This window comes from Seriola dumerili, unplaced genomic scaffold, assembly GCF_002260705.1.
Source record: "Seriola dumerili isolate Sdu_G_001 unplaced genomic scaffold, Sdu_1.0 BDQW01000110.1, whole genome shotgun sequence".
Classification (NCBI taxonomy): domain Eukaryota; kingdom Metazoa; phylum Chordata; class Actinopteri; order Carangiformes; family Carangidae; genus Seriola; species Seriola dumerili.
This window is the reverse complement of record NW_019174365.1, coordinates 4713837-4731885: the sequence shown is the minus strand read 5'-3', so window position 1 is coordinate 4731885 and position 18049 is coordinate 4713837. Positions and strand designations below refer to the sequence as shown.

The window sequence follows — 18049 nt, the reverse complement described above, 5'->3', positions numbered from 1 at the left end:
TTATGTGTTAAATTTTTAATAAATTATTCCTTATAGCGTTATTTTATGAGCTTAAATTTTGACTGTTGCTTAGTCATGAATGTTTTTTTAAAGAAATACCTAAAAATTGAAACTACACTTTTAAAGGCTTTAAGTGATCTTTAATCTTCAGCCAAACACTGTAAATACAACATAATCCAAAAACTCACAATCTCACGTAAAGCACCATGAGCTCAGATTGATTGAGATGTCTCACACAAACGTACACAGCAGCAGTCTCTGGCACAGAATCAAGAGTGTAGTGCCAACTGTCCTATCTCTGACTGTTCAACACACTGTGCACAACCCTCCTTACAAGGTGAAAAGTGTCAGGTTTACCTCAGAATCTAAGTAGAATGGATATTTTTTTACATTGCCCTTTATCCCTCATGTCCTTTTGGTCATAACGATCAAATGTGCTTTTTTTCTTGATTGTTTGTCTAGAACTATTTCCTTTGTCACTGTCTCTCTCCATCTCCCCTTATGTCTCAGTCTAAACCACTCAGGTACACACCCACTTCCAAAACAGACTGCAGATGTGCCAACCTCTCAGAGGCATAAAATATAAAATATTAACCAGCACTGTGGGCATAATGATGCATCGCTGATGGATGCTCAAACCCATCAGTTTAGGCACACACCAAGTCAGATCTGACTGCTCTATGTAATAACAGGCCATTCACTCATATCGTGACCAAGGTCATAAAAGAGGCCTACCCTTCCCTATCAGAATCACTAATTGATAACCATGCTCAGTCCCTATGGCTGAAGGTCATTGTGTCTTCTGCTCTATGGGGAGCTAATAAGCTAAGGGAGAGTGTGGGCCAGAATCCATCTCCATTAAATTAAAGGAGCCTGGTCCCACAATGTGACCTCTATTCACTATGATTTATTGCACGAACAGACTAAATGAACATCAAGCACAAAGGACACCCAGCTAATGAAATCATTGGCCCAACAGTTAAGTCAGTTCACATGTGAATAGAGCTGTAATTGAATTGTTGAGTTGTAGAGAAGTAAAAGGCCCGGCGACACATTCCTTACATCACTGTTGTGTAGATCTTGCAGCTTATTAGTCTGTTGACAAACTCAGCATGTATGCCAGCTCTATGCGTCTAATTTTAGAGGTTAAATGACTTGCTCAAATAAATGGCTATTCATTAGTGGGAAACAGAAAGCAGAATCTTGCAAAGTTACATGCATTTTTCAGCTCAAGATATGAACCCTTCATCCAGATAGATACATTACTGTGCTATTGTTTACTAAAAGTCTATCTTTAGTATTTCATTTGTCATCTTATATTGTAAGAGAGTAGAGAGGATTTTAAGAGGAGAAGAGAATTTTGCAGCCAATTTGGGTTTAATTGTTATTTCCATTGAAGTGGAAGGCCATTACACCTATGTGAAGTGTAATTAAATTGGATGTATTTTATGCAGTCACTAGATGGCGTACTTTACTTGAACTGTTTCATCTGATCCTGCTGCCTATGGCACCAGGTCAAAAACTGACTGATGGTGTTCTTCAAATCTGCTTGACTCATCTTCTTCAAATCTGTCAAATGAGAGAGATCTCAATCATGAGCCCTGCAGCTGCTGAGCTGAGTCCAAATGCAGATTATCGTAAAGGACAGTGAAAGGCTAAGTCTCAACAAATCAAGGGCCTCTACAGAGCTATTTAAAAGAGCCAAACACACTGGAATTACTCTGGATTTCAATAAAACCTCTTAAGAATTGGGTGACTTTTTTTGCACAAGTTATTAGGATAAAGCTTTATTGTGAGGACCAGGGAGTCCTGAGGTGGGCATTAACAAAAATCCACATGTAGGTTAGTAGAAAACACGTTGCTTTTAATTCACAAGTAAATCTGCTCTTCCCTTGTGATGGGAAAAATAAAACACTGCTTAATCCTTAATTGATTAAATGGGTTAAGCTACTAATTTAGGAATGAAGAATTTATTGTGTCTGTAAACTAATGAATAGTTTGAAAAGGGAAAGGTTGAAATGCAAGACCTGTACAAGAGCTGTCCTTGTAGCTGTGAAAGCCCCAGAACCCTATCACGGAAACGGGTCCCTTTTCAGTTCCGGATGAGAGCACATCAGCCTCACAGAGAGAGGTGTCAATTGGTTTCGACTGGGGAGAAGAAAAGGAGGAGGCAAGGAGAAGGAAAGAGAGGGAGGAATAAAAGACATTGGCAAGTTACCAAGTGGTGCAGGTGCCTGCCTAACAACAGGCTGCACTAGCGCATGTATACTCTAGGCAAGTGTGGTCCGGCCTGAGCAGGACCTAGAGACTATGGGAAAACAAACTAAACACACAGAAGGAAGGCCTGTTTGTGTTTGTGTGTGTGTATGTGTGTGTGTGTGTGTGTGTGTGTGTGTGTGTGTGTGTGTGTGTGTGTGTGTCACATTGTCCATTCATGCAGTGGAAACGAATAGATCCTTTCAGCATCAAGACAGGATTTAAGACATTTTGTGGCTTTAAATTTTGTCAAAACTATCCAAAGCTCAAATAAAGCTGCATGATATAACCACACTCCACAAATCATTAATTCTGAAAGCTTAAAAATCCAAATCTCATCCAAACATGCTTCATCCAAAACCTCTCTAGTTTCAAAAAACAAATTTCTCCTGCCTAATTTGTCTGATGGATCACATGAATATAGCTATTGAATAAAGTTAAATCTATATTTAAAGTTTTTGATCTTGATGACAGATCTGTAAAAAATGAATCAGCTGTGGGCATAATCTTTATAATTGTACCTACTGAGTTGTATTTTTTTATGTGTTGCAATATCAACTCATATGACACATATATACATATATCTATATACGTTTGTTTTTAAACTTTGTTGTTAATTGTACAGGTATTATGTTGTATTCTATCAGAAATGAAGACAAGCCACGTGCTTCCAGGGCGTAGTGTGTCACTTATACAGATGAAAGGTCACTCAGCTCAAGTTGTCAGCTCATAAATATACTACAGAAGAGGCAGTATGTTTAAGTTGCTCCATAATTTAATAAAATTGTCTTTTTATAGACTTCATATAAACCTCTGACAATAAGAGGATGCACTTAGGCACACAATGAGACACACTTGCTTTGAAACGACAATTTTTAAATCAAACGAGACTAAGATGCTCGTTTTCAAGTAGGCTGATGTACTTAAGTCTGTATTATTGCAGTTTTGTTCACTTTAAACTTATCAAAAACTCACGTCTGTAAGTTTTCAGGTTCCACCGCTTCACTTTGAAGGTCCTTTGAAGTTAAGCTTCGTCATTGGGCGCAGAGCACCCACTGATTGAACGAACCATTGAAACCAGCTACAGGATCAATGATATTATAGCTAAACGCATATCTTGGGAGAGACAGATTACAGCTAGCAGGCTAGCATAGAGTGCTGCGTCAAGCTAACTGGAGAGTTTCCCTAACAAAACCGGAAATACGGTACAAGTAAGTATTTTTACTTCTTTTTCTTTTATGACAAACAGTGGGATGAAATAGTAAGCTAATATAAACGGTGCACTTTAGACCGGAAATAATAACTTGGCTGAATTAATCATTATGCGTATTTTTCAACGAAAAAGTTACCGAGGACGGAGCTAGTTTTTCTATATAAAGGACTTTCATACCCCCAAATGCTTATAATTAGTAATAATTACTCATTGTATATTGAGTATTTCATTTGTTCTGTGTCGTTGTACTACCTTGTAGCGTCCATCAAACGTTTAGAGAGCCCCAGTCGTGCTTTTATTACGGAAGGTTGTACCGGAATCTCTTCGGTTTTGGTGGTTGCCTTAACGCAGGTCAGAAGCCCAACGTGGAGGAGAGGATGTGGGTATGCTGACATCTGCAAGCCAGAGGTTTAACTGGAAGACGACCGCAGACAGGCGGACAAACAACGGCCATAGCAACCTCGAAGAAAGTCCGAGACATGTAACTTTCTCTGAAGGTAAATTATTTTTCACAGAAACAACCTAAACTCTTCGTTTTTTAGTGAGAAATGTGCTTTTGTAACTGTCACGCAACGTTACGTTATGTTCTAAGTATAGTTTTCATGTTAGCGTTGTCGATGACTTAATGTGCATTTCCGACTCCCTCGTTTGTTTACCAGTAAAATAAGTCATTCGTCGCGATGGTTTGACAACGAAGCAACCACAGAAAAATTAACAAAGGTCACTGTTTAGCTACTTCTGGTCGTTTGTCGTTGACTCTTTTTTGAAAGTTGAGAATTGTTATTATTTTCCTGAGTCACTGCTGTTAACCTGCAAATTTAATGCGATGATCACTGAGAGATCAGTTTAAGATTTCACCTTCTCTGCTGACTATTGGACAAATTATGATCCTAACAATGATTTATTTTGACAGATGAGTAGACCTGTTGCTGAACTTTGTGTTTTGACGGCAGTCAGACCCGTGACAGAGACCCACTACACTTGTCTCCTCAATCTCTTATTTGCCTTCAAGTACATTTGAATCCTCTTTCCGTATAAATCCGATAAAACAGCCGAAAATATGATTTCCTCAAGATAAAAGTAATATCAATAGACAGACCGTACAGAGCCATAGACTGACATTTCACTCAGTATAAATATAGAAGATAGGCGGTTTTACTTTTGCTTTTAAGTGAAGCCTTTTTTTGGCATCCTCTCTGTTGAAGTGAGGCGAGAGAAGAGAATCAGCATTTCTCAAAGCTTTCTGTTTTATAGCGCTGTTCAAGTCTCTAGCCAACTTTTAAATTAAGCCTTTCATCAGTTATCGCAGCCTGGCTCCTTTAAAACACTTGCTGTCAGTTTTGTATACATAGATAGTAATCAGCAAAGAACTGTTTGTGTTGTAGAGAGGAATCACTAATCCTGTCTTGTGGGATTTTTACACACTGAATTGTTATAGAGGGCGGAAGTTGCTTTGTAACCTGTTCCACCGGTGCTTGCTGTATATTACACAGGTTACAACTGTTTGTCTTTTTATCTTGACTGGCTAATGAGGAAATGAGTCGTGTATTGTATGCAATGCAGACAGTTCATTCCAGGCTAACCATGGAGACCAACTGGTCTTTCTCCTGTGCCACACAGTTATCCTCAGTGCTGACATCTGAGAATGAAGTGACTTAAACATCAAGCCTAGTTTGTCTCCTCTGCATAACTGTAGTATTGTATGTATGAGCTATCTTTTTCATTGCTCTCTCTCTTTAAAGTCTTGTTAAGGTGATGGGGTGAAACATGCACCACAGATTGCAGCATGGGAAGCAAATGCAAATGTTATCCGTCACCTACTTCTTTTTTTGTTTTATTCCTGCTTAGCCAAAAAATGGGGCAGGATTTAAGCTGCATCTCAGCCCTCTGTGCCCTCTTGCTCGTTCCAAACAGCTCCCCAGTAAGGCTATCAGATTCAGAGAGAGTGGAAGGTGTGATGGACAGTCAATAAAAGGGGGTTTTGTCTGCAGGCGTCTCCATTTTGTAACCTCAAGACTCCCTAGTCTTCTGGCCAGGACCCAGACTGAAGTGAAAGGGCTGCGGTGCTGCCTTGAAGGACTCAAAGTGGAAATTGAGTCCCCTCTGACTTAGTAGCATGGAACCGTTGGCTCTCACACACCACGCTCATGCAGGTTTATTTTACCACATTTTCTCAGCAGCAAAGTCAAATTGTTCCCAAAACAGTTTTTTGCAGAATTAGGAAATAATAACCATTATTGGGCTCTAGTGTGATGAAGGAGTGTGAGGAAGGAGAAGGACTGCCTCTGTGTGTGTGTGTGTGTGTGTGTGTGTGTCTGCGCATCAGTATTGCTGCTAAATCTGTCTGGCAGTGGCTGGCACTACTGTAAACGGCACTGTGCTCTAATATTAATGCTACACAATTATGTGATTACATCCAGTTCAGTGTCAACACAGCTAAGTGCTCTGTTTTCACCACAACCCTCTTTCAAATCCTGGCATGCTAAGCTGATCTGTCAGACATGAATGTCTAAATTGCTTTCTTCATGTATCTACAAACCTAGGCTAATCCTATTTTTACGTCAGCAAAAAAGGGATCTATCCTCGTACAAATATTCCACCAAGGTTTTTGGGCAAGATGTATTTTTGGCTCAGTGGAAGAGAATGGAAATCTTAAAATGAGGAACCCCTTCATAAAGGCCTGATTCTTAATCTAAATCTAAACAAAAGGGTTGTTGTTGTTGTGCAAGAGCTTGGCATGCTACATAACAGGTTGTGAGTATCTTAACACAAAATTAATAAATTCCATTGTGGCATTATATGTTGGGAAGATTGCAAGAACTTTACTGATGTGATTGAATGTGATTGATGGAGTCAGATGCTTCCAGAAGAAAGAGATTTCAGCTGTAGCTAAAACTATTATTTTTTTTTGGGGAAAAGCATCTGATATGAGCTTTTGCACACAAGACTTAAGCCCTCAAAGGTTTTCTTGGTAATGATGCTCACATGAACAAGCATGAATCGGCTGATTAGAAACCTCACATGACATGTAAAAATGTGCAGCCTCGCAGTAGCACTTATTTAAGATCTGCTGTGATGCGGGGTGACTAAAACTGCACCGTTGCAATGAAGTTCATCAGGTTAACACGACTCTCATTGGAGTGCATCACAGACTCAATTTATTCAGCACATTACTGTACTGTAAGCTGTAATTTAGCCTCTTCCATCTTTGCAATTTGAATTTAATGAGCATCTTAATGCAGGCCTGGGCATGTGATTATATTTATGATGTCAGTGCTGATTACCAGTGGTCTGGTCTATTGGAGCTGTCTCTCCTCAGGGCACTTGTGAATTTAGAGTCCAAGACTTTCTTCTTGTATTAGTGTTTAGGTGAATAACCTCTCCTAATTGCGAATGCGGTTTACTTTATTTAAACATCATTCTAATGGGGAGAGCTCTGATTAAGAGAGCTGTTGTAGATGTCTTGTCACTGGTACTTACTTGGTGCCGTGGATGGATTATACACTTGTGCTCCCCTCTCTGTTGTATGGCTCTGACATGCAATATAGAAATGTTAATAATAATTTTTTTGTTTAACCCTATGTCTCTTTCTTTTTTCCAGAGGCTTGTGTCCCGTAGGGCACCCCGAGGCTCAGGCTGTCACGGTGCCTCCCTGGGGCTTTCCATCATGAGGGGGCGTTGCTCTCGAAAACTAGGTGTGCTGGCCAAGGCTGGCTTCCTGATCTGGGTACTGTGGCTGGGCTACCTTTTGTTAGAACGCTCCTCTTTCCCTTCCGCTTCCTCTGGTGAGGAGGAGGATGAAGAGCATGATCTTCAGGCGAGACAGCTCTCCATAGACGAGAGCGGGGCTAATGGGCAGCTTGCTAGGCCTCTCTACATTAAGCCACCACCAGACAACAATGCGCCGGGGGAGTGGGGTCGGGCCACACACCTTACCCTGAGTCCTGAAGAAAAGAAACAGGAGCAGGACTCTGTGGAGCGCTACGCTATCAATATCTATGTCAGTGACAAAATTTCCCTCCATCGGCATATCCAGGACCACAGGATGAATGAGTGAGTAAAGTAAAAAGGCATCTTAAAAAAGAATGATTAGCTGCCCCGGTAGCTCACCTGGTAGAGGGTGTATCATGTTTCCTTACCACAGCAGCCTGGGTTTGAGTCTGTGCTGCATGTCATTGCCTCTCTCTCTCTCTTCCCTGACTTTCCTGTATACCTCTACTGTTGCTATAGGAATAAAGCAGAAATGCCGAGAAAGAAAAAAAAAAAGGGAACGACCCATTTGTCACTCACTGACTAATGGGCTATGACAGCCGATTGCCTAAAATTGTTTCTCAGCAAATCACTAGTTCTTATTGCTTGCTATTTTCTTTGAGGTTCTAGCCAAAACATATATGTATCTCTGGCCTCGGACACTGCATGGAGCTGATAGCTGTGCTGCAGCTGTGTCTGGGATAAATTACTCAATAGAGATTAAGTTGAGCTCTTTACTGGAATCAGTTTTCCACTGACAGTTAGAAACAAAGATGAAGGCTCTCATGATGCATTGCAGGGCTTACTGAAGCTGAACTGAAGCTGGTGTAAGCAGCTCTCTCCCTGAACGGATTTATTCCATCCAGAGTTGTTGTCCACAGCTCAGCTTGTGATGAAAAACAGAATATGACGTTTTGTATTAGTATTTTTTTTTTTTTATCTCTTGCTGGCTACCATCCTAATGAAACCCAGATGTGGTATCCATCAGTGTGGTGAGAACCATCATTTGACTGTGTAAAGACCATGTGTTTGTTTTATATGCCCTGGAGGCTACTAGTGAAGCGTAGATTCTCTTAAGCAGTGGATTCAAGATTACATTTGAGTATAACCTTTAGAGATTACTGGCATTAAACATGCCATGATAAATTGTCTCAAACTACTAACACAGAGAAATGAATCTCATAGGTCGCCAAGGTGAAAATGGAGTAAAATATTTTCAGTGATATGACTGCATATCTAGAGATAGACTGATAAGATGCTTTGATCTCCTCACTGGGCTAAGGAGTCTGCCCGCAAGGTTAAAAGTTAAACCTTGTGCTTATTCAAAGATAACAGTCACACAAGAGATATCATTATTGGGCTCCAGCTGTATATTATTCAGTGATTTTAAAACAGACTCACCTTCCTGTACAGACTGTCACCGTGTGACAGAGCATGATGGGTCTTTGCAGTTGCACAGTGACATTCTTGACAAGTTCAAATTTTTTTCCCCCTGCCTGCATCCTGTTGGCGTTTTAGTGATTGGCTGTGAACCTGACACAAAGTGGTAATGGAGACACAGTGAGGAATGTGTTAGCAGGGATGAGGTTGTGTGTAACTTTTGGTGCTAAAGGTGCTGTATGTAGTTTTGCTATTGCTACATAGCCAATGTTAGCATTAACAGCTGTTTACTTAACAGTGTAGAAGAAACATTGCGAGTTCAGCATCAAACTTAATTCCTTTACTCAGCAAGAGCTGTCTCCAGCGGTGGAAAGCAACATAAATTTGAACTCACTTCTTTTCTTCTACTGAAGTTAACACACTAACCAGCTGGCTGCTCCATCTTGTAATACTACTTTGCGATAGTGAGTCACTGTAGCATCCAGTCTGCTCTCAGTTTAACATGAGAGGATGAAGAAGTAGCATTGATCAGAGTATTCTAACGCCTTATCTTGTAAATGCAGTGATGGCTGAAGCTCATGTAAAGTGACACTTGTCACCACCACCACCACCACCCAAAGACCACTTTCAACGGCAGAGAAAACTTGCATATTGCTATGCTATTTTTGAATGAACAGATCTTATTCACTAGCTTAAGACTTGTTGTGTGGATAATATGTTGGCCAGTTTTATTAAGAGACATCATATTTATTCTGCCTACACAAGCAGCATGCTGTGAATGGCTTTCATCCAATAACGAACTAGCACTCAGTTATTATGGGCTGTTATAGATGGAGTGAGATTTGTGGATTGCATCATTGTTAGTCAATGGATGGTGAATGCCCCTTCCTATTGTCAGACTGTCCCAGGTGCACTAGTGTCTCTGTTAGGCTTTATGCCTAGCAACTATATTGTTATGTGTTATGTCCTCCCAAGCTAATTTACTTCAAGGTGTTGTGTATGCGCTTGTTGGAGTTCTGCAACTCCGTAATTATATCAGTTTCCTCTTGGGAGCAAGTCTTGTGGCAGATTCACTTTGGACTGCTCTCTCTGTCATGAAACTGCTGTAGCACAGTAAACACAGTGCTTCTGAGGAAAGGAAACTGGCTGATTTGATTGGTCGTGACTAATACTAGGGCATAATGTAGTTGTTCTAATCCTAACAAACCTCCAACCGTGTCATAGTTTTGGGTTGAGCCTCTGGTAACAAAATTACCAGAAGTCATTCAGCCTGTGCCAATGGTAACACTCTCACAGTGTTGTACACACTGAGTCACAAAAGTACAGCTCACACAAAAAATGTTTTCTCTCTCTCTTCTTCTCTCTTCCCATGCCTGATTTTGTTCTCATTCCATAAAGTTGTTACTTTCCAGTTTCTCACTTAAATTTTCATTCATTTTCATCCGGTTTTCCTGTCCCCTCTGTTCTGCTATTTTTGTCTATGTTTGCCCAAGTTTCTGTGGTCTCTCACAGAGCACTGCTGTGGTATGTTGCTCATTGATGTGATACCCTCCCTACCCCCATCCGTACTTCTACAGTTCTTTATTGTTTTAATAACTGCCATCTGGATTAAGACCAGCCATTTCCTCTTGCCACAATAGTTACTGAAGTCACTCTGGCCATATGCAGAAATAGTCTTTGCCAGTCTTCAAGTCAATTTAGGGGGCCATGTTTTGTTGTTGTTGTTGTTATTTATTTTTTTGATAAATATGTACCCTACATGTGTACTATTGCTTATGTCAACCCTGTCTCTCCCTCCACCCCACCCACCCACACACACAAACATACTTCAGATGCCGAAGTAAGAAGTTTGACTACAGGCGTTTACCCACCACTTCTGTGATCATAGCCTTCTACAACGAGGCCTGGTCCACCCTGCTGAGGACTATTCACAGTGTGCTGGAGACTACGCCTGCCATCCTGTTGAAAGAGATCATTCTCATCGATGACTACAGTGACCGAGGTCTGACACTCAACATTGATAGATAAACCAATGTGTTATTTTTTGGTCTGTAAAAATAAAACTGACAGAAGACAAAGTCTTTCAAGCTCAGAAACAAAGAGGACTCAGCCTAGTTTAGTAAAGTGAACAAACCAAACCTCAGTTGTGCTTTGATTTTGTCACTTTGACAGCGTACAAGGGAACGAGTCAGGACTCTGCTATATATAGACAAAAGATGCTATCTATGGTGCAGTGAATAGATAATGCCTCTGGATGCATTCTGAAAGCAATCAGGAAAACATCCTCACAAATAAATCAGTCACAAATAAGGAGTAAAGCTTGGGGTTACTGCATGCTATACTGGAAATGATTGCCTCTGTAACTAACTTTAAAGGTTATGAAAATACATGGATTTTGGTAAGAAGGCAACAATTATTATTAGAAATGAGAAGGTCTTGGCAAAGCAATTGCAAATTAGTTGCCTGTCTGGTCCAGCCTCTGCTTGAGTCACTCTCAGTGTGTGTGTCTATGTGAGTTTGAGGTTTTGCTTATATAGCAGCCTGATATTTCTAGGACATCATTTATTTAAATTCCATAGTATTATTGAGTCCTAAATGTTGCTGTACAGTGTCAGCATCTTTATGTTAAAAGTTTGAACTTAAGTAAGGAACATCATTCTTGACCTCGGGAAACAGTATGTGTGACTAAAGTCTCAACTCAAAGGTCAACTTACTAGCTTTTTCTGATCGTTCAACTGCCTCTCACAGTTTCCATCAGCAAATGGAATGTCAGCTGATTTCTGCAGACCATGTGTTAATTCTGAGAATGATACTACTTCATTTCAGAAACTGTATCTCGATGCATTGATGTCTGTCTGTCTTAATGGAATTAGTATTCGGTCCCAGCTCGTCTAGTCTGTGTGTATCGGAGACATTACACCATAACGGTGACTTCAGTGAGCACTGAGCTGCCATGACATCATTTCCTCTCCTCTGACCACCCTGACCAAATGGAATGCTAGAAATGCCACTCCCGAACCAGAACGGTTACCGTGGACAGACAGCGACTGGAGGACTGACAGCGTTCTCTCATGTTTCCAAGCTGGTTGAACAGGGTCTAGCATACCAAGCCTTGTTTTGACTTCAATTGTTCTCAGCCCATAAAAGGTGTGTTTATGTGGCTCCTCTGACATTGTCGTTTAGGTAACTGTGAAACAAATTTATAAGTAGGAATTCATTCATCAGCAAAGGTTTTAATGTGAGCAAGTGGTTAAACCTGCATTAATCCATATTTTAGATATTGGCATTGAATTAAATCAAGCTCATGTTTGATAAAAAAAGAAATCACTTTCACTCAACTGTGTAGTCTTTGAGACCCTTTTTGCTAATTGTTGTGATTTTGCAGCCTTCTAATTAACTTTGGTTGAGTTGCTTTGGTTTGTCTGAGCCACAGTTCTCAAACCCCGGCGGGCAGCCAGTACCAGCAAAAAAGCTCTGATGAATCATTGCAGGCTACCTGCCCAGCATCAGTGGCAGAGGGATAAAGTTAGCGACAAGTTGGTGAACAAATGTGGACATCTAGCTAGCTAAAGAGTCGTATATATAGGAGTTGGTGGAGACTATAACAGCTGGAGTAGAAGTTTAATATTCTATTCATAATGCGACCAGAGACACAAATCCAGATAAATGCTAGTTTTACTCTGTGTCTGCTTGATTTGAAAGCAGACAATATTTGATGATTATGTCTGTGTGTGTTATGAAAACTAGGCTACCTGAAATCCCAACTAGCTGACTACATCAGTAATCTGGAACGTGTGCGGCTCATCCGGACCAACAAAAGAGAAGGGCTGGTCCGGGCACGTCTCATTGGCGCCACCTATGCTACGGGTGACGTGCTGACATTTCTTGACTGCCACTGTGAGTGCGTCCCTGGCTGGATTGAGCCTCTGCTGGAAAGGTGGGTTGAACAAGTTAGATGAGTTAGAACACCAGGAACTTAGTCTTGAAGCTGTACAAACTCACCATGAATATAAAATAGAACACAACACAAAATACTGAAGCACAATTTCATATTTTTGTCTTTTGTCTCCCTGCTTTTTGCTTGATACTGGTCATGCTTTGTGTTTAGGATTGGTGAGAATGCCAGTACCATTGTGTGCCCTGTGATCGACACCATTGACTGGAACACTTTTGAGTTTTACATGCAAACAGATGAGCCAATGATAGGAGGATTTGACTGGAGACTCACCTTTCAGTGGCACTCAGTCCCTGAAGTGGAACGCAAGAGGCGCAAGTCTCGCCATGACCCCATCAGGTGACTATTTAATGCTTCACAAGGTCTACTCACATGGAAGATCACTTTGTCAGGTTGACATATGACCTTATTTTCCGTCCATTTCTTCCAGATCTCCTACAATGGCAGGTGGATTATTTGCTGTGAGCAAGGCCTACTTTGAGTACCTGGGCACATATGATATGGGTATGGAGGTGTGGGGAGGAGAAAACCTGGAGCTCTCCTTCAGGGTGAGTTCAGTTAGGGACACAGAGCACTTATCCACTTAGCAATATGAGACCAGAGTCTGGTTTTAAAAATGTTAGGAAAGAGTGACTAACTAAAAATCTACCAGAATCTCTTACTCACAGATGAAGCATCCACAGACTCAGCTTGTTTTTTTTTTTTACTGTGATAAAATGTAGACAGGAAGCACCTCTGTTCATAGTGTATGCTCCTAATCATTTGATTCATCCGTCTAACAGCTGACTGATCCAACAGTCAGTGGGTAGTTAGTGTGAGAGAGACACGTGTCAGTGTCAGATCACAGTCAGCCATGGCATCTGAAACTGCACCCTGATATTAGCTGATACCTTGTTGTGACATTGGTGTCGCTTTTCACTTGTTTGCGTCAATCAAATTGGCACAGATTTTAGGCTATGTGTGAGTTTGCAGCAGAGGCATGCAAAGGTAGGCAATGTAGATGGTGTGTGCATGATTTATAGTGTGTACGTGGTTGCAGTGTGAAGACGAATGGGCTGTTCCCACGAGTGATGTGTTATGCATGTGGAAATAAAAATGCCTCTCACTGGGACTTTTTCCATAAATAATTTATGTTTAGTGAATTGGTTTCAAGTCTGCTTTTGGAGTGCTAGAAATAAATGGTGGGGAGTAAAATGCCTGGTGAATTAAGATGGAAGCAACTGTCATGTACTGGCTGTTTGGCTGTGGATATATGATAATGATTTTGCCTTGTGTAATTGGAGCACAGCTCAGCCAAGTATTAAGAAATAACTTGCAACAACCTTTCATCCTTTAAGGGTATTTGCTTCTTTCTTTTTGTTTTTCCATGGTGAAAGATCAAGCAATTATACAATGCAAATTGATACAATAAATCAGCTGCATTCAGATGCAGTCGTATGATTTGTGAGAAACAGGGTGATTTTCACGGTTAAGTTGAAGGGTAAAGAGCACAAACTTTGTTTGTCATACAGAGAGGATTTTTAGCAGATATTATCATTTTATTTGAATTAAGGTTTGTATCTTCCTTCAAGAAAGGATTTAAGGGGGCTTCCGGGTGACGATGTAGGAGAGCAGACGTCGGTTTCAGGTCTCCCGATCACACTTGCCAAACTTCCTATTTAAACATCGGACTTTTATCTATAAAACCGTCACAGCGTGTTATAAAGTCACCCTTACACTTTTGGTACCAAAATGAACAACTCTAAACATAAGAAAAGTAGCGAACAAGCTCCAGTTGCAACACGAGCTAGCACTAGCATAGCTAGCAAACTCTCCGCCATGGCAGCTAACACTGCTCCTGCTAACGTTGGCTTACCTGTCCGGGAGGATGCTACTGACACCATCTCCATGTCGCAGCTGGTTGCCGAGCTTGCGAAGCAGAGAGCCGGTTTGAAGGATGATGTCTCTGGGCTGATTCAAGAATCTTTAAAGCCACTTCAGACAACCATGGATGCCCTCCGGGACACGGTCGGCTCGTTCCAGACCCGCCTCTCAGCCACAGAAACTATCGCCGGGGAAAACTTTGAACGACTGACCACAGCCGAAGTCACAATTAAATCTCTCTACACCCAGAATCAAGCACTGTGGGACCGCGTAGACGACTTGGAAAACAGATCACGTAGATCCAACTTGAGAATAGTGAGCATCCCGGAGGGCAGCGAGAACGGTAAGGACCCGGTCAAGTTTATCTCTGAACTCCTGGCGGAGTGCATGGGCCCTGGTGTGTTTTCTGACCCGCCCGAACTGGAGAGGGCTCACCGGTCACTCGGCCCAAAACCGAAGGAGGGGAAACCAGCTAGACCATTCGTCCGTGCGCTTTCTCCGCTTCCAGCAGAGGGAAGCAGCCCTGCGGTGGTCCCGGAACCATGAGGTGAATTATCAGGGACACCTCTGAGGGTTTACCCTGACCTGAGCTCCGCGCTGGCGAGGAAACGAGCAGCCTTCAACGAAGTGAAACGGGCTCTCTACCAGAAGGGAGTCCGGTTCCGTCTGATGTACCCGGCCCGTCTGGTAGTAACTTTTGAGGCGCGGACGTTCACCTTCGACACACCTGAAGACGCCCAGGAGTTTTACAAGCGCCGGGTAACTAAGGAGTAGGCTAATAAAAACGTCTGTGACTGTTGGCACTCATCATCGAGTAGAATGGCTCCTACACCAGACACCGGACTTAACTAACTGGACTTTTACATCAACAATATTTACACTCGTTTTCACCGTTGGTCCCAGGTATCCTTTTTCCGTTTTAACCACTATATATTATTATCGTTACTTGCTTTTCCCATTTGATGTATTTGATTACTCTAGACACAAGTGTTGAAACAACCGGTGTGGGATGTAAATATTATTACTTCAAATGTTACCTTTAAAGTAAGCAATTTAATACCTGACACTGGGTTAAAGCCACCTGCATTTGTCTTTGCGTTTGTTTATAAATGCATGATTACTTTTTTTTTTTTTTTTTTTTTTTTTCTACAACAGACAACTCATTGCTATATAATACGTTTATATATATACCATTACTTTGATCGGAGTACTAAAGTGAAAATAGGGTTAATGAGGACGCATCTCAAGGAAGAGCAGGGAGATATGGTGAGCCTGCAGTTTCTCAGTTTGGGAGGTAAACATAGGCATTGTTTTTTATTTGTTTTATCATGTTTCTTGTTTGTTATTTGGGGGTTCTTTTAGGGCTATTAAGGTATTGGGGGAGTGCATCTCTGGATCTCAAATCTATCCAGCAGTTTCTGTCAGCTTATTTTCACCGTTTTACTATATATTTTTAAGTGGAGGCTTCTTCAGGCTCTTGGGAGTGGGGCTGGGCTGTGGTGCGGCAGACCATGTGGTTCCCAAAAACCTTACTGATAGATTAGTGACCATGAACAGGACACAGGATGATAATCAGAGTACAGGAGGGGCAATGTAAGACTTATTTCATGGAATGTTAAAGGTTTGAACGGACCTGTAAAGCGAGCTAGAATATTTGCACATCTGAAACTTTTAAAATGTGAAAGTTTGCATTTTTACAAGAAACACATTTATGGTTAAAAGACCACATCAGATTAAAAAAACAGTGGGTTGGCAAATTTTTCATTCAAATTTCAACTCCAGATCACGTGGCACAGCAATTATAAATTCATAAAAAAACACTCTTTAATGCCACAAAAATTATATCTGACCCACATGGCCGTTTTATATTATCGTTTCAGGGTCCCTCTACCACAAACCCGTTCTATTGGTTAACATATACGCACCCAACTGGGATGATGAGAAATTCATAGAAAAGTAATCTCGTCTATACCTGACCTAAACTCGCGCTGCTGATTTTTTGGAGGAGACTTAAACTGTAACAATTACCTATCCTTGGACCGTTCTAACCCAAAATCCAAAATCCCTCCCAAAACAGACTAAACACTGTCAGCGTTTATGAACAAATTGGATGTTTTGACCCATGGCGCTTTCGCTTCCCTCATAGTAAAGTATTCTCATTTTTTTCACATGTCCACCATTCGTATAGCAGAATCGATTATTTTTTTCATAGACAGCCTATTAATCCCCTTTGTCAAAAATATAGATATGCCACCATAATTGAATCCGACATGCCCAGTAATATTAGATCTTTTCTTCCCACTCAACTTCTCTGACCGGGCCCCATGGAGATTCGATACTACACTACTGACAGACCGAAGAATTTCTGCCAGTCGATTGTCAACAGCCATTGATAATTTCCTAGAAACCAATAACAAGGAATGGTGTCTCCCCTTCTTTGCTTTGGCAGACTCTTAAAGGGTAAATAAGGGAGATATTATCTCCTACACATCCAGGTTTAATAAAGCTAGGAAGCTAGAACAAGAACAACTTCTCAGTTCAATATTTGATATAGAATCGTCAATACTCTCTTCTCTCCCACTCCGGAACTTTATAAAAACAAGCTGGATCTTCAAGCCAAATATGAATTATTGTCGTCTGAAAAGACAGAACGTATATTACTGAAAATCACGAGGCTTTGTCTACGAACATGGCGAAAAGGCCGGCAGACTGTTAGCGCATCAATTAAAATGTAAATCTTCCACTCCAACAGATTACACAAATACAAAAAGAAAATGGGGAGCTTACTACAGACCCCCTCGACAATCAACAATACCTTCAAGGCATTTTACTCAAAACTCTATACTTCAGAGCACCCAGTGATGATACCGTTATGCACACTTTTTTCAAGAACTTAGACGCCCTGTTATCAATCTCGCTCATAAAGCAGAACTAGAACTACCTTTTTCGACTGACAGAGGTTTTCAAATGCAATTTCGGCGATGCAGGCGGCAAGGCCCCGGGCCCCGATGGATATCCAATTGAATTCTACAAAAAATTTTCAGCCAAACTGACGCCACTTATTTTTGGACATGTTTAATGATTCGCTGGGTACTGGGGCCTTGCCGCAACACTAACTGAGGCATCCATAACACTTATACCGAAGCGGGGAAGGACAAGACACAGTGTGGATCATATCGGCCCATCTCGTTGTTAAATAGCGACATTAAATTCTGGCCAAGGCTCTTGCCCGGCGCCTGGAATCTGTTACTGATGAGGTGATCTCCCCCGATCAAACAGGTTTTTATGACTGGTCGCCACTCCTTCTCTAACATCCGGAACCTTCTCAATGTTCGTATACTCCCTGCATCCGGGGAGGTACCAGAAGTGGTTCTCCCTGGATGCAGAGAAGGCTTTTGACAGGGTGGTGGGCGTATTTATTTGATGTCTGCGGGCCTTTGGTTTTGGTCCCACTTTTATTGCCTGGATTAAACTTCTATACGCCTCACCAAAGGCATCAGTGGTTACAAACGGGAAGCGATCGGAATTTTTTTCACTGTCGAGAGGACACGTCAGGGGTCCCACTAAAGTCCACTCTTGTTTGCTTCGCCACATTGAGCCTCTGTCCATCATGTTAAATCTTCCCAGATATG

At 41.4% G+C, this 18049-nt stretch overlaps 2 protein-coding genes across 2 annotated transcripts in view; one reads left to right on the top strand and one right to left on the bottom strand.

Annotated features, from left to right (window-relative positions):
- Nucleotides 1-3324, bottom strand: part of cunh18orf21 (chromosome unknown C18orf21 homolog) — a 40805-nt gene extending 37481 nt beyond the window's left edge. Inside the window, exons 1-2 of the mRNA XM_022746959.1 lie at nt 3232-3324; nt 2028-2148 (exon numbers count right to left, since the gene is read on the bottom strand). The gene's annotated coding sequence lies outside the window, so the exon portion shown is untranslated. The remainder of the gene's footprint in view (nt 1-2027; nt 2149-3231) is intronic.
- A 106-nt stretch (nt 3325-3430) lies between these two features.
- The window catches only part of LOC111223003 (polypeptide N-acetylgalactosaminyltransferase 4-like), a 21439-nt gene continuing 6820 nt past the window's right edge, over nt 3431-18049 (top strand). Inside the window, exons 1-7 of the mRNA XM_022746956.1 lie at nt 3431-3467; nt 3729-3966; nt 7071-7522; nt 10432-10601; nt 12347-12536; nt 12708-12893; nt 12985-13102. Of these exons, the coding sequence (XP_022602677.1) occupies nt 7137-7522; nt 10432-10601; nt 12347-12536; nt 12708-12893; nt 12985-13102 (1050 nt within the window). The 5' untranslated portion in view covers nt 3431-3467; nt 3729-3966; nt 7071-7136. The remainder of the gene's footprint in view (nt 3468-3728; nt 3967-7070; nt 7523-10431; nt 10602-12346; nt 12537-12707; nt 12894-12984; nt 13103-18049) is intronic.